Genomic DNA, 27,174 nt, shown 5'->3' with positions numbered 1-27,174 from the left:
ACATGTACAAATAGAAAAGAGCAGTAAAGAAAATATGAATCAACAATCTCAAAAAAGGCTTTCGTGACGAAATTCACTTAGATTTAAAAATGAATGTTAGATGACCATTCAAAATATCTGCTGTTCAGGAATCATTGCAACTTTGAGCAAAGGTCGTACAAAATTTACAATAAGATTAAATAAATGTTAAACTTTGAAAATGAAGCAATTAAATATGCAATACTCACCGCAAAATAAAGAGTCATAGATGAGAGAAAAAAAGATTACAAGGTTAGAGGAACTTTGCATCTGAATCCATCTCAGGGAATTACTTAATACATGATTGCTGACCCTATGAGTGACAAAGAATTTAGATAACAGCGGGTGAACTTTATGCTAGAATCATGATTGCGATAATATTAGAATGTGCAATCAGATAAAATCTAGTATGCATAAGCGATTTGTAAAAGATCAAAAAGAGTGATACCATACATTCAATTTTTCCACCTAATGTAATTTTTTTTTTAAAGAATTAGAGAGAGAAAGGATGAGAGAAGGATGAAGAATTGTAATGAAATTAGATTGATCAAAAGTTGTTATAGAGTATTGATTCATATGCCTTATATAGGATGCATAAGTCGCTTTATCTTAACCAACTCTTGACAGCCTTACTTTAATATAACTAACTTCTCTAACTAATTAGTTAGCGAGAGAGAAAGGATGAAAGAAGGATGGAATAATTGTAATGAAATTAGATTGATCAAAAGTTGTTACAGAGTGTTGCATCATTTGCCTTATATAGGATGCATAAGCCGCTTTTATCTTAACCAACTCTTTACAGCCTTACTTCAATATAACTAACTTATAACTAACTAATTAGTCGAGAAGTCTTATATTCTCATTTCCCATAAATACTCCAAGCCAACTAACACACAACAACATTATCCAGGTGCTTTAAAATGCTCCGCTGATGGCGAGATTAAGAAGTCAATAGCCCCTAACCTTACCCAATTGCTGAGAACATATAGCTTGTTTCAAATAAAGACTGAAAATTGTGTCGCGAGTTCTATTGAACATTATAGTTTAGCGAATCATTTGCTTTATTCATTCACTTTACAAAACTAAATGATAGTGCAATATGTCTACATCGGAAATTATTGGAGTATATTACTAAAGATTTTCAAAACATCAAATAAGTGCAAATCAAAGCAATTTTCAAAAGATGCAAATTCTTCCATGCTACATTGCGACGCAAAAGATAATTAAACAGATGTGACACCTACTTCATCTTCTCCACAAGAGCAAATTTCATCAAGAAATCCACGTCTTTTTAGTTTTTTGTAAACACTAAAAACTAATCATGTTCCATTTAGATTAACTTTCCCATCGCTGTAATTTCAAACAAAGTTGAATATGAATTATTTATGGATGGAGCAATTATGAAAACAACTTATGCACATGCTCCCTAAACCCAACATTCTAAAACTCAAATTATCACCATTATTTACATCATTATCTCAAAATAAGCGAAATTCATACCCCATGGAATATCTTAAGCTAAATAATGACGATCTTTGAAACACTGTTTGCATAAAATACTTTAATAAGGCATACTATAATAAATGTTTACTGAAAACATTTAAATAAGGAGTAACCCACATCCTAGTGACCTTAGTTAAGCAATTAAGATGATTTATTCATTTACTATCAAGCTTTCAACATATTATGAACCAATATATCTCAAAATTTCTCAAAATTAATAATAGTGAAGCCATCTCAATACCCAAAAGCTTATACACCCTCCGTCTCAAACATTTATTTATACGGACTAAAAATGTAAACAAATGATTGGGAAGGAGGGAGTAATAGTCTAGTTATATCAATACCTAGAAGCTTATACTCTCTCTGTCTAGTTATCCCAATCATCCATTGTGCCGACATTTTAAATTGATAAAATTACATAACGTTATTTTGGTGGCCAATTCACCTGGCCTGTAGACGATCCCAAAAGAAGCGCGCTCGTTCCCATTCACCTGCCATTAGTTCGCGCACACAAATTACTTACATTTTCCGTGCGGTTGTTTACACGCATTACCACAATTACCTTACGTCTAGCCACAACACCATCTACTTCAATATTTGGCACAAAAATAGAACTTGTAAAAAGTCATCTATTTATCATAATAAACCAAATTAACCATTAAAATGTCATATAATAAGCAAAAGCACTACTCAATCAACCCAAATTTTGACAATAAACAAACAAAGACAATGAATAAGCGAAGTTGGAAATCTGCTGAGCCGAAGCTTTCTCCAACAACTACAAATTAAGCACACATAAAATCAAAGTAAACTAACATACAACTATAATTCGCATGAATAAGATAAATTTGATTAATATATAACATAAGCATTGCCCAGAAAGTCTGCATTGTGTACCAAATGCGAAGAAATCATTTCCTAAATGTGTGAAATAGCTATAAATAATTACAAATAAAAATAAAAATGGAAGATGACATCATACCTGTGAGGTCGAATGATGAAATTGATCTTGGTAAGCTGATTGCAATCCGAGCAATCTATCATATGCAATCACGCATGTTAGGACAATACCTTAGTAATAATCAAACTGATCAAGTATATTTTATTAATGTGTTTTTAACATACCTTAAGCCCGTACTTGTTAACATAACTTAAAATATCTACCATATGCAATCAGATGTCATCATCGCCCCAGAAACATCACGGGATCATGAATAGCAGTAAAGCTTAAAATGAGCAGAACTGTAGAAATAACGGGAATTAAATTGCAATTGAAGTTGAAACTGGAGCCCTAATTTAGAAAAAGTGGAAGACGACTTTTCAGAAAAGGGAGAATAGCAGAAATGTAGAAGCTCGCCAAACTGAAATCCTAATCTAGAAATGGTGAGCGATTTGCAAAGAAAAATGAGATGTTAGTGTTAATTGATGGAAGAAAGTATGCAATTAGGGTTTGATTTTGCAGGTTTTTTGAGGGAGATGGAGGTCGATGAGGTGAGATAAGAATGGGTGGATGAGAATGAGAGTGTGAGAAAAAATGGAGGGAAGAGAATTATTGGTTAGGATTGCAATGGAAAACCAAAAGGACCAAATACAAGGAAGTTTATTAGCAAACAACCCAAAAACAAATATCGTTAAACAACCCAACCCGCATAAGTTCTACTATTCATTGCAAATGTTATATCTATTCCGCAAACAACCCCCAAAGATATAGTCCCAAAGATAGGTCGCAGGCCTTTAGTAAACACACCCAAACCCGCACAAAATCAGCCCAACCCATCTTTTGTGTTACTATTCATTATAGAAGTTACTATTCATTAGTGAATAATATGGAGGCTACACTTTTAGTATAATAAGGTGTAAGATGTAAGATGTGATAGTTGGTGAAAATACGTCTTTTTAGGAACGTGTACATATTAAATTAGTTTTTTTTAAAACCGTCTCAAAACTCATTTACGACAAAGCGATTATTAGATATAATAGAAATCGTAAACGAAAATCATTTACGATAATACAATAATTAGTAAGGGTAAATAATATTACCAAAATCCAATAACTATAAAACAATACTTTAACAAAACCGTCCCCGCTTTTAGTTTTGTTAAAAACCGTTTCCGAAATCCATAAACTAAAAAGCGAGAATTATATTTTCACATTAAATTGTTTTTAAAGTCCAAGGGCATAAAAGGAAAAAAATAAGGGGCGTAATAAGTAAAACAGGGGCGTGATATAGTAATTTTGCTCTAAAGTGACAATAACATATTATGTTGCCCCTTAGATCCCTATTCTCCTTGCTAATAAAAATTAGAAAAGATGACGGTTTTTCATTAGGTCATGTAGAGGTCATTTTTCCGAACTCAATTTTGTTTTATAGTGTTTTACCATGACCGAATTTGTATAATTGTTGATCGTGGTCCAAAGTAAGTCTATATTTGGCACGACATTTCATGCATCTTTTTTAGCCGAAGCGAATAGCTTTTTTAACAAAAAATTCAAATAGTTTATTTGTTTGGAAGTGTTATTGACAAGTAGCTTATTTGCACAAATAAGATACCTGAAATGAAATGCTACACAGGATAACATTCGAGATTTCAGGTACCTGATCGTGGTTTAAATTCCATTTTTACCCCTTCAATCTATAATATTAAATAATTATCATATCTTTTTACATCATTTTATTGAATAATCTAACTTTCCAACTAGTTTTACCAAACAGAGCCTAACTCTTTGACTACGTGTCTACGTACATATTTAGGCTCTGTTTGGTAAAACTAACAGAAAAGGTAGCTGAAACCTGAAAAGCTAACTGAATCCTGAAAAGGTAACTGATAAGGTTGCTGGAAATTAGGAACTGATAAGGTAGCCGATTATATAAAAAAGTGTTTGACAAACTAACTGAAAAGGTAACTGATTTTGATGAAATGACGTAAAAGGATATGATAATTATTTAATAGTATAAATTTAAGGGGTAAAAACGGAAAATTAAATCAAATCAGGTACCTGAAATCTCAAATGCTACTCTTGGTAGCATTTCATTTCAGGTAGCTTATTTGGTTAAATAAGCTACTTGCTAAACGCTTACAAAAAAAATAAGGTACCTAATATTTTGGTCAAATAAGCTACTTTGACCAAATCAGGTACCTAAAATGTCTTGCCAAACGGAGCCTTAATTTCACTATAAGCGTGTCCGTTTTATTTTTAACCACTATTTAATTATCCTATTGCAAAATCACTTATTATAAATTTATTACGAGACCGTCTCTCATACGTTAGACCTATCGTTTATATATTATATCAATTTTAACTTGGCTTTTAAATTTTAACCCAAACTAATTGTGGAATCGATATGAACATTATTAACGTTTTTTTGTAGACAAAATAAGCAATATGATTTTTTTTATCCTTATTTTAATTTGTAGACAAAAACACAATCCTTCTTCTCTTCGCGCTCTCATACACGTACGTAAAACTCAAATTACTCAATTCCCAATTTGGACGAACAACACATGCCTTCCTCTTCATCACGAGGAGGAAGACTCATGTACATTCCCAAACCTTCTCATCAAACAAAAGATGTCAAATATTTTTTTTAGTTTTTTTAACAAAACCACAAAGGGCTTTAAATCATATTATCAAAATCAATCGTTACAAATTCAGCAATGTTTCGAGGCTGATCTCGTCCCAAGCTCTTCTACCTAACTGCCATGGCCACACATGAGCTAATTCGTGAGCCACCATGTCAAGAAACCATCTCAACCAAAAGCTTAAGCTGATGGTTTGAGTCCCAAGATTAGTTCTATATTCTAACACGCCCCCTCACACGAATGCCCGTTGGGCTTGAAGTGCGGATGCAACTATAGGCCTCCGCATACCTGGTGCTTAATATTTCACTTTAGAAATTAGGGGCGGTGAGATTTGAACCCGTGACCTTTTAGTCACATGGCTCTGATACCATGTCAAGAAACCATCTCAACCAAAGCTGATGGTTGGAGTCCCAAGATCAGTTTTATATTCTAACACACCATATTAAAATTAAGCCTAGTAAATAAAAACTCATCATACTCAAAAAAAGAACATAAAGCATAAATATCATCGTAAATAAGGAAAATATCGCTTCGGCCTAAGCTCTTAGGCTTCAAGTCTTGAATCACAGTCAAGCAATCACTCTCGATCTCCACTCTTGCTAGTCCATGCCGCTTTGCTTCAGTCAGCCCCAAGAGAATCGCTTCCGCTTCAAGCATTTGAGGTTCCCGCTCTTCTCGACTCTGCACCGTCACACCCCATTTCACTCTCCCATCATCATGCCTACAAACAACCCCCAAACCCATCCCCTTCCCTGCCACTTTCCCTGCATCAACATTAATCTTATAGCACCCTTGACGCGGCCTCCTCCACCCACCAGCCTCCGTGCTTCCTTCTGCATCCCCCCACCGGCCTCGGTTTCGTACTCTTCATTTCTTCTATGAGCTCTTGCACTCTCCTTAACACTTCCTCACCAGTGGCGAATATTGAATTTATGGAATGGAGGTGACGACTGCTAGGGTTTTAAATCTCGGTATCGGTCATGATAGCGGCCGTGGTGTCACGGAAACGCTCCCGAACCTCTTGTCGCAGGGTTTTATACTAGTATGATAGTAAAAGTAATTGGTAGTTCTGTTAGTAGTGAAAAGAATTGTAGTGACATTGAATATAGTAATATGATAGTAATCACTCATTTGAATAGTCAAAGTAATAATAGTAGCAGCGAGTGGGAGTAGTGAAATTATCTATATTAATGCGTCAGTAGTGAAAGTAACAATAATTACATTAACAATAATCACAGTGAGAGTAGTGAAAGTAACCGTAGTAATAACGAATGTAATAAAAGTAACAATACTAACAACAAAAGAAAGTATATATGAACAATTAGCTAATCAATCGATTTAAGTAAAATATTAATAGCGGGAGTAGTGAATTTGTCTCATAATTTATTTTATCGTAAATTTAAAGTAAAACAATGGGTTACCTTCTAAAAGTTACTCAAGATCAAAGTAATGGGCCGAATTATCGAGCAATTGCTATTTGCGAGTTTCCTATCCCCTATAATAACACAATTCATTGTCCATTGTCAAACCCTAAAATCCCCTTTAATATATACATCACCCGTCCCCAACTTCTACCCCTATACATACCCAATTCCCTAATTCAGTAATCCATGTAAAGATCCATTTTACATTTCTCCTTGACCCACATACAGACCATCCCTCTCGTTCACCCACAAGGCCACAATGGCCATAAATAGACCTTGTTCCTCACATTCAATCTATTGCTATTTCAATTCCTTAAATCCATAAATGCATGTAATCCTTATTTTTACTCACATGCCAGATGACATCATTGAAGTAAAAGTTAGATATAATTATTCTATCTCTCACTCTTTCAACGCATCCGAAAATTAATAGACGACATCCATATAATTTATAGATTATAATAATTATAATGACAATTGTGTTTTTTTTAATAAAGAAGCAGATTTATCAAACATACTAATTTAACATTAAATAATGGGCTTTGAAAATTTGACTTTCAATTATAGAGCGACAACTCAACTCTGTGGTTGTTGTTTTAATATATAGGATACTCGATAGAGATTGATTTTGTAATTTTTTTTTTGTCGAAAAATAATGGGTAGAAGTGAGGAGAATGATTTTTTGAAGTGTTTATTAATTTTTTCTTAATTGTTACTTTTATTTTTTAATTTATTAATTTTACTTGTATAATGTATAGTTTGTACTATGTAATTGTATAATGTATAGTTTGGTGTGAATATTTAATCAGTAATTATCAAATAAGAGAAAGAGAGGAATAGGAGTGTAATTAAATCTATTAATGATAGTGCGGTCCCTACATTAGAAAAAAAAATTCTCTTCTTTCAATCCCTAAAAATCAGGGACCAATGTGAAGAAGCTAAATGTTTTAGTTTTATAGTAAATGGATAATATTGACATGTATGCTAAAATATTTTTTTTTTTTGATAAGGTAAAGAAACTAGGATGATTATAAATCACCTTATAACATCCTAGCGGATGTGAAAGGTAAACTAAAATTAAAGAATTTTCATTTACCACGAAGTAACCAAAAGATAAAAGGGTACAAAGAACGACTCTCCTCGAAAAAGAACACTTTAATATCCCTATAAAGGACATTACAAATAAACTTAGTTAAAACCAATTCTACAAATAAAAAAAACCAAATATTAGCTCAAACCTGTAACAGAGAAACATAAACTCATTCGAACATGCTCGTAATCAGATGAGTTGAGTTTAACTCTGACCTCATGGGATGGGCTTGCTTCAATTATCAACAACTCCATGCAAATAGACAATTAAAACGATAGATGATAATGAAGACTGCCAAATTAAACTGCCAAATTTGCAGGAAAAGCACAAAGGAAAGGTGTACATCACCACGGGATGCAGTACTCAATTTCCCAAGTCCCATAACTATAGAAACACAATTGCAAAGGAAAAAAAGAGAGATCTAGACCCAAAATTAATTTCAGATTTCAATGTATCCAAAAATATTAAAAGGTCCAAACACAAACTCAAATACTTTCATTGTAAAATCAACAATGATTGATATAATCAATTTGAAGATGAACTCTTAAAATTTTGCTCTTTAATCCTTGATTTAAACCATCTTTAACTAAGACATGTGACTAAAAAAACTCTCCTAGGCTAGAATGGAGAGTAAAATATAGTCTAGTCTTCAAGATGGTGAAAATCAAGAAAGAAAACTAATTTATTTTCCAATTAAAGGACTAAAAAAAGACCAGAAATCTACATAACCATACCCATGGTGAAAGAAGAATATGATTATGAAGGAAGGGACTTAAAGAAAAGAGGAAGTCCGGGGAAGAAGTCCGGAAAAAACTTCCAGATCTTCCCAAATTTCTAAGAAAAAGAGAGTTTTATCTCTCCTCTTTCTCTCGCCATATGTGCTAACTTATGAGGAAATCTGAAATTTGCATAAATTTACGTAGCTGTAAAGTTTAACCACGTCCAAATAATGTGCACCCTATGATGACACGACTACAAATCATTAATGCGAACTTGCTACTTTTGGGGATGGTGAGGCCGAATATGAGCTCGTTAATGCGGAAGTGCGTGATTTTGCGAAGGCTATGGCAATTTATTGGAAACAAAGGGCCAAGTTGAGATGGATGGTGGATGGTGGCACTTGTACTAAGTATTTCTTTAGTTGGGTCAAGGGGAGAGCGGGACGAAACTATATCCTGGGCATAAAAGAAATGATGGATCTTGGACATATAATCCTGAAGAGACTAGCGGCTTCTTTCAGGAAGCCTTCGTCAATCTTTTTTACTCTCCCGCAGCAATCTCAACAAGTCCAAGGAGTCACCCAATAATCTTTCACTCAAGTGTTAAAGAATATTCACAAGAGGGTCTCAAATGATGATGCGGACTCTTTGGAACCTTTTACGGCTAAAGAGGTACGACAGGCCGTTTTTCAGATGAGCCCGATGAAGTCGCCTGGACCGGATGGTATTCCGGCTATTTTTTACCAACGATGTTGGCACCTTGTAAAGAAGGATTGCACGAAGGCTATCCTCTCCATTTTAAATTCTGGGACTGTTCTAAAGGAAATGAATCGAACTTTCATTGCCTTAGTTCCCAAATGTGATAGCCCAGAAGAGGTGAAGGACTACAGACCAATCAGTCTTTGTAATGTGTTTATGAGGATTGTTACTAAATGCATTAAAAACCGTATGCAGAAAGTCATGGAATATCTTGTTGGGGACTATCAAAATGCTTTCCTTGCCGGAAGGAGTATTAGTGACAATACATTGTTGGCTCACGAAGCAATCCATAAGCTGAACATGTACAAGCACGGGAAGTTTGGTAAGGTAGCTTTCAAAGTTGATATGAGCAAGGCCTTTGATCGGGTGAAATGGGATTTCCTTCAGGCTGTTTTACTTAAATTTGGATTCCCGGAGAGATTGGTTAATCTAATTATGAGCTGCGTTTCAACAGTAAGTTATGAAGTTTTATTGAATGGGCCTCCCCTTTCACCTTTTAAACCACAACGTGGTCTTCGACAAGGAGATCCTTTATTGCCGTACCTTTTCATTTTATGTATGGAGGTATTATCCTGCAATGTTGAATGTGCTCAAAAGGCGGGTAAATTTTAGGGTATTCGGCTATGTCGTGGAGTGACACCCATAACACATCTTTTCTTTGCGCATGATTCGGTCTTCTTCTTTCAAAACAAAGGTACGGTTGTTCGCTCTCTTAAACGTCTTCTTGTTAGCTACTGTGATGCTTCGGGTCAGGTTATCAATGAGGAAAAATCGGGGATCATTTTCAGCCCAAATACAACGCTTCGGAAAGTTAGATATTGTTTACGAACTATCAATATTAAGCACAATAAATGTTTTGGAAAATACCTTGGCCTGCCAATAGAGTTTCAGGAATAAAAAAAGGATGTCTTTAAGGGGCTTGTAGAATCTGTTACCAAACGGATCTCTTCGTGGAATGGGATCTTTCTTTCTCCAACGGGGAGGCTTACCTTGATCTCTTTTGTCCTATCAAATCTCTCCATTTTCTTTCTATCGGTATTTAAAATACCGGTAAGTGTGACTAAGAGGATTAATGCTCTCTTGTCACATTTTTGGTGGGCGGGAAGTAAATCAGGTAAGTGTCTTCACAGGTGTAGTAGAACCTTCAGCAGTCTACTGAAGCGTGAAGGGGGCCTTGGTATTCGAAATGTGGATTGTCTTAATCAAGCATTATTGGCGAAGCATGCGTGGAGACTCATGTCAAATGAAGGGTCGCTGTTCTGTTTGATTTTTTGAGAGAAGATCATGGGAACTTTGGGAACTGAGAATCAAAGGTGGCTTTATAGTAAAAAATCACTTTTCTGGGGGACACGTAGCATCATCCATGGTCTAAAGTTTATTAGGGAGCATATTAGCTGGAAACCAGTGCTTGATTCCAATTTAAATGTGTGGGAAAAGAAGTGGGTTAATGGACGGACACAAGAACCAAAGGACTGCTTACTTGATGCGAGCTTTATTTTCTTAAAAGATATCCGTGTTAAAGACATCTGCTTTAATAATGGAGGGTGGAACGAAAGGCTAGTCAACTTACTTTTTGCGGAGGAAAGCGTGAATCCAATTTTAGCCATCCCTCTTCATGAATCTCAAGCTCAGGATGAGATTTTCTGGCCTTTCACTAACAGTGGCAAATACACTGTTAAGAGTGGATATGGTATTATCTTCAACGAGTTCTTCAATGAACATGGGTCTAGAAAGGATAAAGAACGGGTGCACACGAATTGGAGACTTTTCTGCAAGAAAAAATTATGGCATCTACAAGGCCCTCAGACATGGAAAATCTTGCTCTGGAAGATCATCACGGGTTCACTACCGGTAGGGAGCGAATTCATTAATAGGGATATGACTTGGGCTTCATCTTGTGTTCTGTGTGGTAACGGGGGGGATACTGTGGAGACTCTTGACCATCTGTTCCGTGACTGTGCTATTAGCTCAAGGATTTGGGCAGGATCAGTGTTGGGTGTAAATGTAGATCAATCTCCTACTATTGATGTTAGAGACTGGATTGTTAATTGGATTCTCTACTTGATCAAACTGGACGATGGGGTTACTCTTGTAATACACTTTCTTGTGATCTTGGTTAGTCTCTGAAATTTGAGGAATAAAATCATTTTTAGAGGGGAAACCCTTAATCTTGGTGTCTTCTTCTCTAAGGCTCGTCAGTTGGTTGAGGATGTCCTTCAGTTCAGAGGTAAGGTCAACAATGATCTCTTGCATCCGCCTGGTTTTGAGGGTAGTGACCAAGGTAACACTTCGGATAAAGATGTCGATCTTCAAATGCTACGTGCGGGACGACCTTTTTATTCTATTGGAAATTTCTCCTCCTGTTCCCTGGTGAAAATCTATGTGGACGCCAGCTGGAAAGACTCTCGTCTTGCGGGTTTTGGATGGATTGTTTTTGAGTCTGAGGGGGCAATCAGGTATGAGGGGCGTGTATGCGGCCGGGCCGAATCGCCTCTTCAAGCGGAAGCTCTAGGTGTCAAGGAAGCTATTAATTGGGCATGACATGCTGGCATTTTGCACCTGGAAATTTCCTCTTATTGTCTACATCTTTTGGCGCAATGGATGGGGAAGGAGAGCACGCATCACCACATCATGGGCATTTTGGATGACATTGCTCTTATCTAATCTACTTTTCATTGTCTTTGTTTTAGTTATGTTCGCAGGGATCGTAACAGCAGAGCTCATGACTTGGCAAAACAAGCCATGAGTATGCACTAGGAACCTTTCTTTTCAGCTGCCAAAAAAAAAAAAAAAACTTACAAATCATGATATTGAAATGTTGACCTTTATCTGCGCCATTGTACGACTCTTATTAGTTTGCTACTAGGAACTTCAAGAAGCTATATATAAAGTCGGTAACTGACTATTTGATTCGATTGATCACGACATTTTAACTAAACTCATGTACGTTGGTCAACAATTAGTGACTTCTTAGCGTTTTAAGGAATAAGCTCCTATTTTAATGTCCTCCACTTGTACATCTTTTAGGCTATATGCTACTCCCTCCGTCCCACCCCTAAAATTTTTGAAAGAGTCAATCAACTGGAAGCTTTGGTCGACGACTATTGTATACCAAAGAGAAAAGTCGACCGACAGCAGCTGCTAGTCGATCGACTAAGATTTGAGCCGATCGACTAAACAGCCCTGGCCGATCGACTTATTTTGACTGCTGGAAATTTTGCATAAATTACATGATTTTAATATATATATGTCTACTGATATGAAAATGTAATTAATTTATCAAAATTGCTGGTAAATCATGTAATGATATAAATATGATAAGGTGGAATGAAACGGGATTTTAACATGTGTATTGCATATTGTGTTTAAATTACATTTTGGCTAGTTATTTTAATGATATAACACGATTGTACCGATCCTAATATTCTTACTATTGTTCGAGGTTATTTACGTATATGCTAATTGTTGTTGTTATTATAGATGTTTATGTGGTGGAATTGTTTTTTTTTGACAGAAGGTGAATAACTTACAATATTACAATCAATAAAAAGTAAGCTACTCGACTAGGTAGCACCAGACACTTGACAACTAAATATAGCAACTACAAAGCCATACAACGATAATAAATAACATTTATTTAAAAGAACAGATGTGACATTAAGATAAGCAAGATTAGCGATGGTAGACTGGCACAAGACAGCAACTTGGTCACGAACGTTGATATCATCTTCATTAACACGGAAGACCTCCAAATACCGTTGATACATACGAACGCCGGAGTGACAATAACAGGGTGTACTTACGCTCTTGCGAAAAGAACGTAGAAAAAAAAAGATGAAAGGCAACACGAATGCTGCCCTCGGCGGAGATAAAACTCCTACACCTTAGAGATCGCACCCATTGATCATATGACAAATGGACCGAGAAATCCAATATGCAATATGTAACCTGAACTCCCAGAGACACAAGCACCACAACACCAACGCCGTTTAAGGGACTTGGTTTACCACTAAAGAGATGACTAAGACTCCTATAGAAGAAGGTTATTAGGAGATAAAAACAAGACAGGAAAAGAGAAAGAAACACAATTCAAAAGACGAGAAGACCACCGCCTCCAACCCCAACCAAAACCACCACCGAAGACCCAAAACCACCCCACCCAACACGCCTCAAACTGAAAGAAAAGGACCCCCAGCAAACATGGCCTCACTCCAACCAAAAAGCAGTCGGACTCGACAGACCATCCATGAAAGACACAGTACACCCAACGAACACCAGACCACTGAGACTCTAAATTCCAAGCAAACCGCCCCAGGAACATCGGCAGACATGCAACACAACCAACCAAAAAACACAACAGATTGACATTAAAACCCGGAAAAGGGACCGATCTGGTGGGGGAGGGGGAGGGGAAACACCAGATCATCCCGAAACCACCACCATTAAGAGAAAACCGCCACCAAGATGAGATTATGCTCATCGACCAGACACAACAACGACCGACGTTTAAGACCCCGGAACATACCGGGGGAAAGGGCGAGGGAGAAGGGAAACACCCCTGGAACGCATGCGACGCTTTCGATGACAGGAAAGGGGAACGCAGAACAAACCCACTCAGAACAACCACACAAAAACGCCAGCCTAGCCCACCAGATGATCGGGACGAAAAAAGCGATCCGAGGTAAGAAAGGAGCGGAGTCAGGCCATAGGGGACCGCAAGAGCGAGGAGGCGTGTTCAATCACCAGAGATGGGTCAACGAATGATCCCATCTCAGGTGATGGGTAGGGGGAAAGCGAGCGGGCGGGGGGGGGGGAGTTGATTGGTAAGGAGAGGCGGCGGATCTAAATTGGGGATTTAGGGTTTTCTTTTTTTTAGAGAGATGTGGGAGGTTTTTAGAGAGAGAATTTACTTCTTTTCTTTTTTAGCACGAATGTGGTGGAATTGTATTGATGCATGTATCAAATTGCTAGTATTCTGGCCTAAAAATGAAAAGTTAGAAAGTGAGGGTTGATGGTTCATCTTAGTAATGGGTTAAGGAATGAAGGATTATACTAAAGAAGAAAAATCTTGTAAGAAGTATATTGCTTGGTGGAGTAATAATATTATATGAGCTTTGGTAGTATAAACTTGAGTTGTAACACCCCTAATTTCCATTTAATATTTACTTAATTTATTTTCGCATATTACATATTTCATTTTTCGGGAAAATATCAGTCTCTTGTCTGTTTGGCTCGTTGGGCTCAATTTTGGTGAAGACCCATTTTCTTCTTGGATTCAACGTGAATTTGGAGGACGTATAGGTGAGTTTCGGGCGTAGGTTTGATGCAAACCCATGAGATCTTCTTTAAATATGAGTGGAAACTTAAACTCCCACTCTTTATTCTTTTTTCTCACAAGAAAACCCTAAACCTAATTCTCTCCTTTTCTCTTCTTTGTGCCGTGAGCCCTCGTGCCCTTTAGGGTTTCATGCGCCTTCATCCTCCTCTCTTCATCATCTTTTGTGCCTAGAACAATCCTACTTCTTGGATCTATCTATTCCCGTCGTATGTTTCATGTTTTTTCGCGTGGTTTTTATAGTATTATTTTATCGTTAGCGTTTTAATTGGGAACGTTTCCCTTTGGCACGTTTGGATGGATTAATTAAGGCGTGAAAACCGCTCCACGAAAGGATATCTACATCGTGGACGAAGATCTTGAGAGTTAATCGCCAAAAAGGTAACTAGGTGTTTCTCTTTTAATTGTTTCCATACCAATTGATGTGATTTACATGATTTAATGATTGATTTGTATAATTAGTACTTGTTAGATAGTTTATTACCATGATTAATTATTATCATATGTTTATATATGTTTTAATGCCTTAATTTATTGCCGTATAATGTTTATGCATTAATATGGGTGTCTTGTATGCGGTTAGGGTTCACGAGTGAAACCCTAAAGGCGGCTTGACCGTGCCGCCAAGAGTAGTACGTAGGGTTATAGCTGAAGTTGGTATAACCTTGAGAATATGGCTAAAAGTTACAGCTGAAGCTAGTACAACCTTACGTTACGACTCGAGTTATGGCTGTTTGGGGGTAAAACCATGGAAATATGAATCAAGGTTATAACTGAAGCTACTATAAATTTGAACTACGAGTTAAGGTTATAATTGGAACTAACGTAACCCTGGGATTATAGCTCAAGGTTATGGTTGGAACTACTATAACTTTGAGTTTCGTGTCAAGGCTATGGTTGAGGTTAGTATAACCTCAGGATATATGTTAAAGTTATAGTCGAGGTTAGTATAACCTCACATCCAGAGTTGATATTACGATTAAGGTTACTATAATTTTGATTGGTAATGCTTTCATATGTTATGTGATGTTCAGATGTTATTATATAATGCTATGTTTGCATATGTCGTTGGTTATCCTTGTTAATATGATAAGTAGGATTGTCAGTTATATAGTTCTATGATTTGAGTCGTGACGTTTTTCACGCATGGTTTGTACAGTCAGTTATATTTTGCATTTGTTGTTTGCTAGTCTGAATAGATGATGGTAGTTTCAGTTATATACTATCGGAAAGAATTAACGCCACCCATTGATGTGGGGTTTATTTGGTCTATGTTCGGAACTAGCCAGAGGCAGTGGTGATACACTTTGGTTCCCGAGTGTCGTTCGGTGTACAATTATTGCACCGAGAGTCTGGCTAGGTGATGTGACCATAATTAGCGCATATTTAGTCCCCGAATTAGCCTTGTTCCCATGCTTTTTAGTGCATATTTGGGTCATTTATTGTCTTTAGTTCTTTGTTTTGCATATTCTTTGAGATTTTGATCCCTTGGTAGGAAAAGAGTGCAAATCTTGCATTTTCATAGCAAAACGAGACTAAATTGATTGAATTCAATGACCAAGTATCAAGGAGAGACAAGATTATAAGGCCTTTGTACATATTATTGTAGATGAGCAATGTTGAGAAAGGATCCTTGCATCCCCGAGGAAATCCCCAAGGATTTTATGAAGAAAAGGGAAGAAAAGAAGAAGAAATATTGCTGAGGTACAATCCGTGCGGTTTCTCCACAATCCGCCCGTCCTCCACAGCACAATCCGTGCGTTTTTCTCCTTAAGATGCCCGGGTTAGCAGCCACCACAATCCGCCCGGATTCACCTGAAGACGCCCGTTTTTCCCCGCCTGAATCCGCCCGTCCCGACTCCAAAACGCACGGATTCTGACAAAGACAATTTCGTCTTCTCCAAGCTACAAAGAAAGAAGCCCTTCCTTCGAAAAATATCGGCTCCTCCCTGCTCAATCTAAAAAGTGTAATTACTAGTTTAGCTTTTAGTTAACCCTAATGCATCCACCTAATTTCCACTATAAATACCCCATTAGTCTATTTAGAAGAGCATGTTCTTCTTATCAATAATTAGAGTAGTTAATATCAATCAAATCTCTCTTTAGTATTGTAATCAACAATTAATCAAGTTCTAATACAAGTTTTATTTCCTTAATCTCTCTTTTGTTCATCCTTTATTTTGGGTAATTGAAGATTATTTGGGTTATTATTGGGAGATTGACAACCTCTCAATCAAGCATCAAGTACTTCGTTTATTCTTTGCTTTATTATTGGAATCATTAGTAGGTATAATTCTCTTAATCCCTCTTTAATTATTGTTAATTACTTTCATTTATTCATCATGTTTCCTTTTGTTGGTATGATTGACAACCTTTCTAGAATGATCAACATGATAATGAGTGAGTAGTCTCTTAGCTAGGGTTAATAGGTAATTAGGGGAAACCAACATGGGGAATGATTCATGCTTAAATTAATATGCTTTCATGGTTTATTTGCTTGCTTGTTTTGATCTCAACTCATGCACATGTTTTGTTTGATGAAATGTGAGCCTATGAATCCTTGCATTTTATACCCATCACCTATCTTTTCAATGAGACTTGTAAGACATAAACCAAATCGAGTCTCATTAGACCATGCATGTTGTTGAGTAGGGAAGACTAAGTCGACTTGTAGGTGTTTTACAATCTAATCGATTTGGCTCCGGGACCCAAACTTTCCTAGGATTGTAACATATAACCCAACTCAATCCATCACAACAATAATTGCTTGCTTATAATTTGAGAACATGTTTGTATGATCAATTCCCATGAATCCCCTATGACCCCATGACACCCTAGTGCTTTTTATCAATTTTTTACAACCCTTTTAATTCATCTTACTTATTTACTTTCTTTGCTATTTAGTTTAGTGACCTTCTACATCAACCCAAATTGTGACACCCCTAAGACACCACTAGTTTCAATAGAAATCTCATCTCAATTCCCGTCCCTTGGGATCCGACCTTTACTTGCCTCTTTACTAATTGTAGAGTTGTTTGTGAAGCTATAAATTGTGTTTTGATTCGGACGTGACCCAACGACCACATCTATTTAATTGTGAACACGAAACGGACCGATCAAAAATGGCGCCGTTGCCGGGGACGGTGTTTACTTGATTTAGATTTTCTTTTATTGTTATTAGTTGTGTCTTTCTTTACCTTGGGGAAGTAAAACTCCTCAAGGTTTGTTCTAATTGTTTTCGAGTTGTTTGACATTTTGCATGTCTAGAAGGTCACAAGGTGATTTGTTACCTTTTGGCCGTGAAATTGAAAGAACCTTGACAAACAATAGGAGATTTGCTAGGAGGAATTTGAGAGGAATTAGTGAGGTTGTTCAACCAACTATTGAGTTCATCAACCCTTTTGCAAGAGAAGGTGAGGAGAACCCATTACAAAATACCCCACAAAATCAACCTACAATGCCTAAGTTTTCATCACATTCCGTACCCACCGAGGAGAACCTACCCAATGGTACTCCCACACCACAACATCTAACCGGAAATTTTATTGCTAAATCCGCCTTTATCCAATTAGTCGAAAGGAGCCAATTTGAGGGGATGCCTAGTGAAGACCCTCATTCTCATATGGAAACCTTTTGTGACTATTGTGATGCTATTTCTCAAACCGGTGTGACTCAAGACCAAATTCGATGGGTCTTATTTCCTTTTTCTCTAATTGGCACCGCGAAACAATGGTTGAAGGGCCTTGATAAGGCCACTCTCGGAATAGATTCTTGGAAGAAGTTGGCTCTAGCTTTCTACAAAAAGTTCTATCCACCGGAAAAGACTAACATGCTAAGAGCTCAAATTACAGGTTTTAAGCAAAGGGACGAAGAATCTTTGTATGAAGATTGGGAGCGGTTTAAGGGAATTTGTCGCTCATGTCCTCACCATGGACTTAGCGAATGGTTCTTGGTACAACAATTTTGGAACGGTTTATATGAAGGTTCAAGGAACATTCTCAATATGGGATCAAATGGAATGTTCACCGAAGTTGATGACAATCAAACATGGAACAAGATTGAAGAAATGGCGGTCCATAACTCACAATATAGTAGACCTCGCAAGGCTACTAGAGGAGGAAGGCATGAAGTGGACTCCGTTACTCAATTAGGTGCTCAACTTAGTGCCCACATTGACACAATCAATTTGAAGTTTGAAAAAGCTATGGCTAGACTTGAAGAAGTCTCAAAATCACCAAAGCATCATGTTAATGCCATGACGGAATCCTCATCAATCCCAAGTGGGATATGTGAGAATTGTGGAACTTTGGGACATGACCAAAGTGAATGTAGGGGAACAAATGAACAAGTAAATGCTTTCCAAGCATACAAGAGTGGTACCCCTTATTCCAATTATTACAATGAAAACACCAAGTTTCATCCAAATGTCTCATACAAAAGCCAAAATGTTCAAAACCCTCAAACAACTTACACCCCACCTCCCATGAGAAACCAAAATCAAAGACCCTTTTACAACCAAAACCAAGGTTACCAAAATCAAAATCCATACAATCACCAAAATGACCAAGGTTTTGATGTTCAAAAAGCGGTCCTCCAAATGCAAAAGAATCAACAAGAGTTTTTCACTCAAATGCAAAAAGATAGTCAAGCAAAGGAAACCTCCATCAACAACATCCTAGCTCACACCAAGATGTTGGAAACACAATTGACTCAACTAGCATCTTCAAGCTCACAAAGACAAAAGGGGCAATTACCACCTCAAAGTAATCCCCCAAGACATGAAACGGTTAGTGCCATTCACTTGAGAAGTGGTACAAGGTATGAAGCACCGAAGAAGAAAGTTGAGGATGAAGTTGTGGAAGCTAGTGATAAGGAAGAAATTGTTCAAAACTCCAAAGATGGAGAATCATCAAAAGAAGAAATTTCAAAGAAAAATGAAGACAAGGTCAAGGAGAAGGAGCCCATTGTGATTAGACTTCCTTTTCCAAGTCGTCAAGCCAAGCCCAAATTTGATGACCAACTTGGAAAGTTTATGGAAATTGTGAAGAATTTGGAAGTCTCAATTCCTTTCACGGAATTAATCAATCACGTGCCGGCCTTTGCGAAATACATGAAAGACATCCTCACAAAGAAGAAATCAATCCGGAAACTTGAGACTATTGCCTTCACTAAGGTAAGTAGTGCAATACTTCAAGGGAGTTCACCTCCAAAACCAAAGGATCCGGGAAGCTTCTCAATACCGTGTACCATTGGCGACACCACGTTTAACAAAGCCTTATGTGATCTAGGGGCTAGTGTGAGTGTTATGCCGTACTCGGTAAGTAAAAGGTTGGGGATGGGAGAGCTTAAATGCACCAATATCACACTCCAAATGGCCGATAGATCGACGAAGACACCATTAGGGATATGGGAAGATGTCCCCGTGCGAATTGGGAAGTTTTTCATCCCGGTGGACTTTGTCATTGTTGATATGGAGGAAGACTCCAACATTTCAATCATTCTTGGAAGACCCTTCTTACACACCGTGGGTGCGGTGATTGATGTAAAACATGGTGAGCTCACTCTAGAAATGGGAGATGAGAGTATAACTTTTAATCTTGACAAGACAATGAGAGCTCCCCGTTTACATGGACCATGTTTTATGATCGATCATTATAGTCTGAAGGATGAAAGGAAGAAGTCGGAACTCCAATGGAAGAAGAAAATTGAAGATGCTCCATTCAAAGAGCAAGTGAATTGTGACAAAGAGAGCTTGCAAAGCTCATCAAAGACAAGCAATGAAGAAGATAGCCTCATTGGCCAAGAAAAGGAAATGGGAAAGTTGTCTCCATCAAATCAAGAGATTTTCAATGATCAACTTAATGAAGTTTGTGGTCTTTGGGACGACGAATTTGAAGGGATTTTTAATCCCTACATTGGTAATGCCATCGATCAACACCGACAACAAGGGCAAGGTCTATTGAAGACCTCTACCATGATAATGAACAAGCTTTTGATTAATTTTTCAAGGTGTTGAGCAACATCAACAACACCTTGAACATGCCCCCTTGACATCTCATCAAGAATGAGAGTTTGGTGGAGTCCTCCCTAAACCACCATTTGTAAATATTTCTAACTCCCTAACTTGCATTTCAATTCTTGTATTGCATTTTTGTTATTTTTGGATTTTTATACTTTGATCAAGATAATTATCATGTTTGAGAGAAGTGAGGGAAGGATTAATAATTTCAATTAATGTGTAGTGCTTTAGCTTAGTGTGGGGATGGCAATTGCTTAGGCTATCCATGCCTTAGTAGTGCCCCCACAATGAAGAACACAAGATATGAAGAAGAATGGAAGAATAGCAAGAGATATGCGTTGTATACGGTTGGAACTGAATCCGGGTACAAAGGGGTCGAATCCGAGCGGATTCAGGAGAATCCGCCCGTTTTCAAGCAATCCGGGCGTGTTGGGTAGAAGACGCACGTCCTGAAATGAGCTGAAGTTTTGAAATTTTTGACTGTCAGCGAATCCGGGCGTCCTACATCCTAATCCGCCCATCTTCAAAAAGCCGCCCGTCCTGAAAGGAAGACGCTCGTCTTCTTGGCTGAGGAAAACAAGAAAAATTCTGGGATCGAATCCGCCCGTCTTCTCTGTAAGACGCCCGTCCCGTGTTTGCAAATCCGAGCGTCTTCCCTTAAAGACGCCCGTCTTTAGGCGAGTTTTTCCCAACCCAGAAAAGCGAGAATCCGCCCGTCCGAGCGAGAAACCGCACGGATTGCCCCTGCAGTTCAAATTTTTTCGGGCTTTATAAAACCCCTCCCACATTCATTTCTTCATTCCTTCATTCATAACATTACTCAAAACCCTCAAAACCCTCATCCTCTCCATCACAAAAACAAAATTCCTCAACTACATTCACGAAAATCAAATCAAAACATCCTTTTAATAACAAATCAATCACTCTTTTTTCAATAAAAATCAAAACCAAGCACAAAATCTTCAACCTTTGAGTCGATTTTCGAATTCATAAAGGCAAAGCCTTTCATCTTTAAATCGATTTGGGTGCACTAAAAATTGAAGATTTTTCACTCTTTCTTGGTTAATTCATCAATGGCAAGGACTAAGGGAGCAACAAAGGCAACAAAGGCAAAGGCACCAAAGGCAAAGACAACTTTCATTAAGGCAAAAGACTCTTCAAGCAAAGAAAGCATTGGCTATGGTGGTAGCAAACCCAAACATGGAAGTGAAACAACAACAACAACCTCCCATGGGTGCAACAACATCTACTACTCCGGAAATTGATCAACTTGTAAACTATCCGGAGGTAACTTTCATTTCCAAAACCCATAGGGACACTTTTGCTAAGTTTGCTAGAAAATCATTTCAATCCACCAAATTTATTTCTGAAGATACCTTAAATAAGTTGGGTGTCCTTGAGCAAACTAGAGCCTTTTTTAAAGCCATGGGGTTGGAGAAATTGTTTGAATCAAAAGAATTGACATACCCCTCCCTTAACTTAGAATTTTTGAGTTCTTTGAAAGTTAACAAGGTTGAGACTATGGAGAACCTCGAGTTTTGTCTAGCTAATGTTAGTAGGCGCATCTCCTTTAAGGAATTGGGTGAAGCTTTGGGTCTTAGTGATGAACCGCGTTATTTTAAGAATGTTGGCAAATATGACCCCGACCCTCTTTGGGAGGCGATTTCCGGAAGGAAATTTGAAGACTTTCATGCGAGTCGTGCTCTTTTAGTCCACCGTCCGGACATAAGAGTATGGCACAAGGTCGTAGGGAGCACCATCAATGCAAGAAAAGACACCAACCATTTCATTAAACTCGATTTTGTTCTTCTTGAGTCGGCTTTGAAGATTGGAAGAGTACACACCAAGCCTTTTAACTTTCTAAGGCTCTTGGTGGATAGATGGCTCAACATTGATTGTGGGAAGAAAGGCACTACAGTTATTGTGAATGGAGGCCTAGTCACTATCCTAGCTAAATACTTTTATCCTAACCTCAACAAAGATAACAAGTATGAGGCGAAAGAAGGTGGTCATCTCGTTGATTTGCATACTATGATACACAAGTACAAGTGGGCCCTCTTGACACCAAGTATGGATGGCTCACTAGTGAGGCTAGTTTTTTCACTTTGCCTTCAAATATTTGTCGATTGAGTATCCACCGGACCAATTATCTACTTCCCCTTTCAAAAGAGGCCGAGTATATTATCCAACAACAAAAGGGTGAACTTGAAATACCCTACTCTTCCATTGTCACACCACCTTACCCTTTTGAGTACCAAGAGTTCAAGCCGGAAGGTGTTGAAGCAAGAAATGATTATTTGACTCTTCTCATGCAAGCAATGCACAAGCAAGCCTTTGAGGATCGGAAAAATGCTTACTTAGCTCAATATCCACCCCTCTTACACTTAGCTAGGCAAGGACTACTTGACCCATCATGTCCTTTGCCTAGTTGAGCGGATAAGGAAGTCCTATTTCCGAGTGCATCTAGGGTTGTTCCGGGTGATAATGAGGTTGTTGGTAATGAAGAAGTTGATGATAACATTGATGAAGAAGCTAGTGAAGAAGAAGAAGAGGATGATGAGCAAGGTGAAGAAGAAGGTGAAGAAGCAAGTGAAGAGGGAAGTGGCAATGAGACCACTTCTAATGAGGAAGATGATGATAGTGATGATATAATGGAAGATTAGCAAGCTTTGGAGGCTCCTACCCTCTCAAGGTTTGTCTATTTCTCTCTTTGTTCTATTTATTTATTTTTCTTGATCATTGTTGGAGTAGTCCTAGCACCATTGAGGACTCACACCTCGGTACCATTGAGGTGTCTCATTTTATTGTTCCCACTTTCAAAATCCAAAATGACAAATTAGTTTCATGCATTGCATAGTGTGTGCATGAACTACACCCATCCTTGGACATTAGCAATAATGTCTAGATCGGTTTGGGGAAGTTAATGCATACACAACGGGAGGTAATCTAAATTATCCTCTCCGTCATAAACAAAAACCATGCATCATGTAGTATAGATTAGTGTAGATTGCATTTAGTGTAGAAATCATGCATCATGTTTGCATAATTTCCCATCATTTTGGCCATTGAGGACAATGCCCATATTAGTGTGGGGATGGGGAATTCTAACTTAACTTTTATTCAAAAATCCAAAAAAATTGAAAAATTTCGAAAAACCATAAAAAATTGAAAATTGAAAAACCCAAAAACATGTTTATTCCTTTTGTAGTGTAGTTATATTGTACATATTGTATATATTATGTTTGTTCTATCCTTGTTCACATTGATTGACTGCGCCACATCCGAGACATGAGGATCATGAAGACCGCATGGTATGATCTTTCCAATCTCCTTTTTCCTCTTTATGTTAATGACTATGTGGCTTTATTTTGATTGATGCGGTATAACAATGTGAACTTAGGACTTGCATTTAGTTTATATGTCATATTAGTTGATAGAATCACTTGCATTAGGATGTATATATTAGTTGCATCATAGCATGTAGTTGCATTTAGACAAAATTTTTGAAAAATGCCTAATTAGGAACTTTGACAAGAGCAACTAAGCCATTACAAATAGTTTTTCAACTTAAGACTTTGCCTACTAGAATGGTTGTAAAACACCCTAGATAGTGTCATACTAGTGTCTTTTGACCCATGACCCAAAGCCTAGTCAAGGGTTTGCATGTGAGTCACCTATCCAACCCCGTGATGCGATGTGGACTTGGTTAACTTGTCTAGGTGACCTTGATTGACCTTGTGGTAAGGAAACCCAAAAATACTTTCTATCAATAAGTTTGAAGTGCTCATTTCAAAGAATTTTGTCATGTGGAAGTAATTTATTGCTAAGGAAACCTCAAATGTTATGAAATGTTGAAATGTTGAGAAATTTAATTGTTTTGATGGAGGCGTACCACTTCGATGTGCTTTGGAGCGGGATCCATTGAATTGGGCCCCCACACGGTTGTGAATTCGGCCGCCCAGAGACAGAGTGACTATCACCCCGAAAAGCTATTGTCTAGAGGTTAACCGGTTACCTAATAAGCGATTGTCGAAAGAAAAGGACACTAGCCCGGAAGGGACAAACCCCATCTTAAAATTTTTGAAATGTGAAAGTTGAATGAGGACAATTTTGAATACTAGTCATATCCACCCTTGTTTATAAAGATTTGAGCATTTCATTCCCAAAAAGCCTTTTTGTCAAGCCACTTTGTCGAGCTTGGGACGATTCATGACCTTTACTTTTGTAGAGAATTCGAGACTTGTCATGTCATATGCTACTAGCATCATAGGGATCATCATTTCACCACCATCCGATCGCCCTTGACGAAAGCATTTGGAAATTGAGGACGAAAGTAGTCTAGTTTAACACCATTTGGAGGTGATTTAGTGACATCCTCTTGAGGGGTAATATCCGTATAAGGCCCTTTAAATTAAGGACTATAACGTAAATTTAACATGCGATTATCGTCATAAAACATAAATACAATAGAGAAACGATAAGGAACAAGAATTAACCTCGGGTCCTTTATAGTGCGGCGTAAAGAACAGAAATCAACAGCGATTTCCTCCTAATTGTTGCACCCAAGATTTGTCCGAGATATGCCCTTGTGCTAGAAGTTGTTCTCTGATTGCCTTGCAATATTGAGAGAACTTGTTGTGAGGTTTTCGAGATGTGAGATCTAGGTTTCAGAGAGAAAATGTCTCCAAAACCCTAGTTTTTCACGTAAAATGGAATTCTCTAGGTCAAAAGGAGAGGGAGTCTCTCCTTTTGTTAACCTCGCCAGCCGTGGGTTTTCATGGGGAAGTGGGCTTCCACTTCCTCTTAATTTTACCTCGTGGACCGGCTCATAAATTGCTAAATGTATATGACGCGGTTTATTATAAATCGTCATCGGTTATCGGCTATTAAAACATCAACTAATAACACGGGTTAGTTGAAGTATTAATACATGTCCGACAAAGACGATATTGTATAATTAATTCAATATACATTAATTAAATATAAAACGCTTATATTTAATTTTACGAATTAACTGGTTAATTCGCCTTAGCCCATGATATCTAATCCGTATTAAATATAATATCTCAACATCACATTTTGACTAATTACTAGTCAAATAACTCGGACTAATCGGTTAGTCGATTTGGCATCTACATGATGTATTTTCATACCGTCACGTCTCTCAAACGTATCCTATAGGTGTGACTTTTAGGGACCAGTTGATCACCGCCATCTGTATGACAATAACGTCAAACTTATCTAGCAAGCCAACCGTTATTGATAAACGTGGATCAACTGATAATAATACCAAAAGTATGCCCTTTGATCCTTTTAGAGGTTTATAAGTCCTTGCACTAACTGTTAAGGACACCAACCCCAACAAGCTCCCACTTGTCCGTACAAGTGCATGTGCAATGACGTTATCCGCACTAACTGGAGGACACAAGCTCCAACAAACTCCCACTTGTCCGTACAAGTGTATGTGCGATAACCGATTCTCATATTCATTTAAAATTTCTCCCACTCAATGTAAAACAATTTGCAGATCTGGATCCACAAAGGTCGTATTTCACAATCGACCAGTATCTAGAGTGGTTTCCCGACTAGAGAGTAACTTAAGCGATAAAACGAATCCGTATCCGAGCATGGCCATGCATTTCGATTCTGACTCCTCGAGTGGCCCTGAGAAATATCGAGTACCTGATAAAGGCTGAATATTTCCTTCAACTCGAACTCCTTCCGATCTAAGCACAGCATGAAATGACCCAGAAAAAATCTACTTGGCCCCCTGTTACGGATGACCGTGAGAAAGAAACCAAAGTCACCCAAAATCTGCCTTAGTCTCAAGAGACAGTCGATAGTCAAAAGAATCGACTCTTAGGATCACCATGGAGGTCCTATCCACGACCGGACAACGAATGTTATAAAACATTTAGGACTCCACGTCGATGTCACAAAAGTGTCCTACGAAATATCCGTATAAATCGCCTCTGTGATTGGTCAGTCAACCGGTTGACTTATGGCTCGTTGAACCCACCATCAACCAACGTCACAAAATAATTGCCGAGTTATCAGCTCATGTGGGCAATTAAGGACTGAAAAAGATATAATGTTCGTTCAGTTCACTTTGTGGTGTTCAAAATTTGTCGTACAAATCCACATGACAAACAAAATATATATATAAAATATCAAAACGATGATGTCGTATAGAGTACAAGAGAGAATGAATCTGATCCATAAAAGAGTACTACAACTTAGGAACACGTTTAATTCCCATGGAATTAACATGCCCTTCATGCTTATCTTGTCGTAATGCTTTAGTGAGAGGATCTGCTATGTTATCATCTGTAGCAATCTTTTCTATCACTACTTCCTTTTGCTCCACGTAATCCCGGATTAGATGAGCTTTCCGTTGTACATGTCTAGACTTGTTGCTAGACTTTTGCTCTTTAGCTTGGAAGATGGCACCACTATTGTCGCAATAGATGGTGATCGGGTCATTCGAACTAGGCACTACAGAGAGCCCATGTAAGAATTGACGCATCCATATCGCTTCCTTTGTAGCCAGGACGCGGCATAGTACTCGGACTCGATCGTAGAATCTCTTTGTAACAGTTTGTTTGAACTCTTCCAGCTGACTGCAGCGCCATTAAGAGTAAAAACGAATCCAGACTGAGATTTCGAGTCATCTCGATCCGTTTGGAAGCTAGCATCTGCGTAACCGGTTGCGCATAGCTTTTGATC

At 37.9% G+C, this 27,174-nt stretch overlaps 1 protein-coding gene and 1 non-coding gene across 2 annotated transcripts; one reads left to right on the top strand and one right to left on the bottom strand.

Moving 5' to 3' along the window:
* Positions 1-9,037: 9,037 nt before the first annotated feature.
* LOC141632838 (uncharacterized) lies at positions 9,038-11,851 on the top strand. Its single transcript, XM_074445348.1, has 5 exons — positions 9,038-9,695; positions 9,789-9,847; positions 10,376-11,185; positions 11,285-11,550; positions 11,785-11,851. Exons 1-5 carry the CDS (start codon positions 9,038-9,040, stop codon positions 11,849-11,851), a joined length of 1,860 nt encoding a protein of 619 aa, XP_074301449.1.
* A 6,407-nt stretch (positions 11,852-18,258) lies between these two features.
* On the bottom strand, positions 18,259-18,365 carry LOC141634967 (small nucleolar RNA R71). The gene has a single exon (XR_012539681.1). It is a non-coding gene; the product is annotated as a small nucleolar RNA R71 (small nucleolar RNA).
* Positions 18,366-27,174: the final 8,809 nt, after the last annotated feature.

This window comes from Silene latifolia, chromosome Y (genome assembly GCF_048544455.1).
Source record: "Silene latifolia isolate original U9 population chromosome Y, ASM4854445v1, whole genome shotgun sequence".
Taxonomy (NCBI): Eukaryota; Viridiplantae; Streptophyta; class Magnoliopsida; order Caryophyllales; family Caryophyllaceae; genus Silene; species Silene latifolia.
The sequence above is the reverse complement of the archived record's forward strand: the minus strand, read 5'-3'. Positions and strand labels throughout refer to the sequence as shown.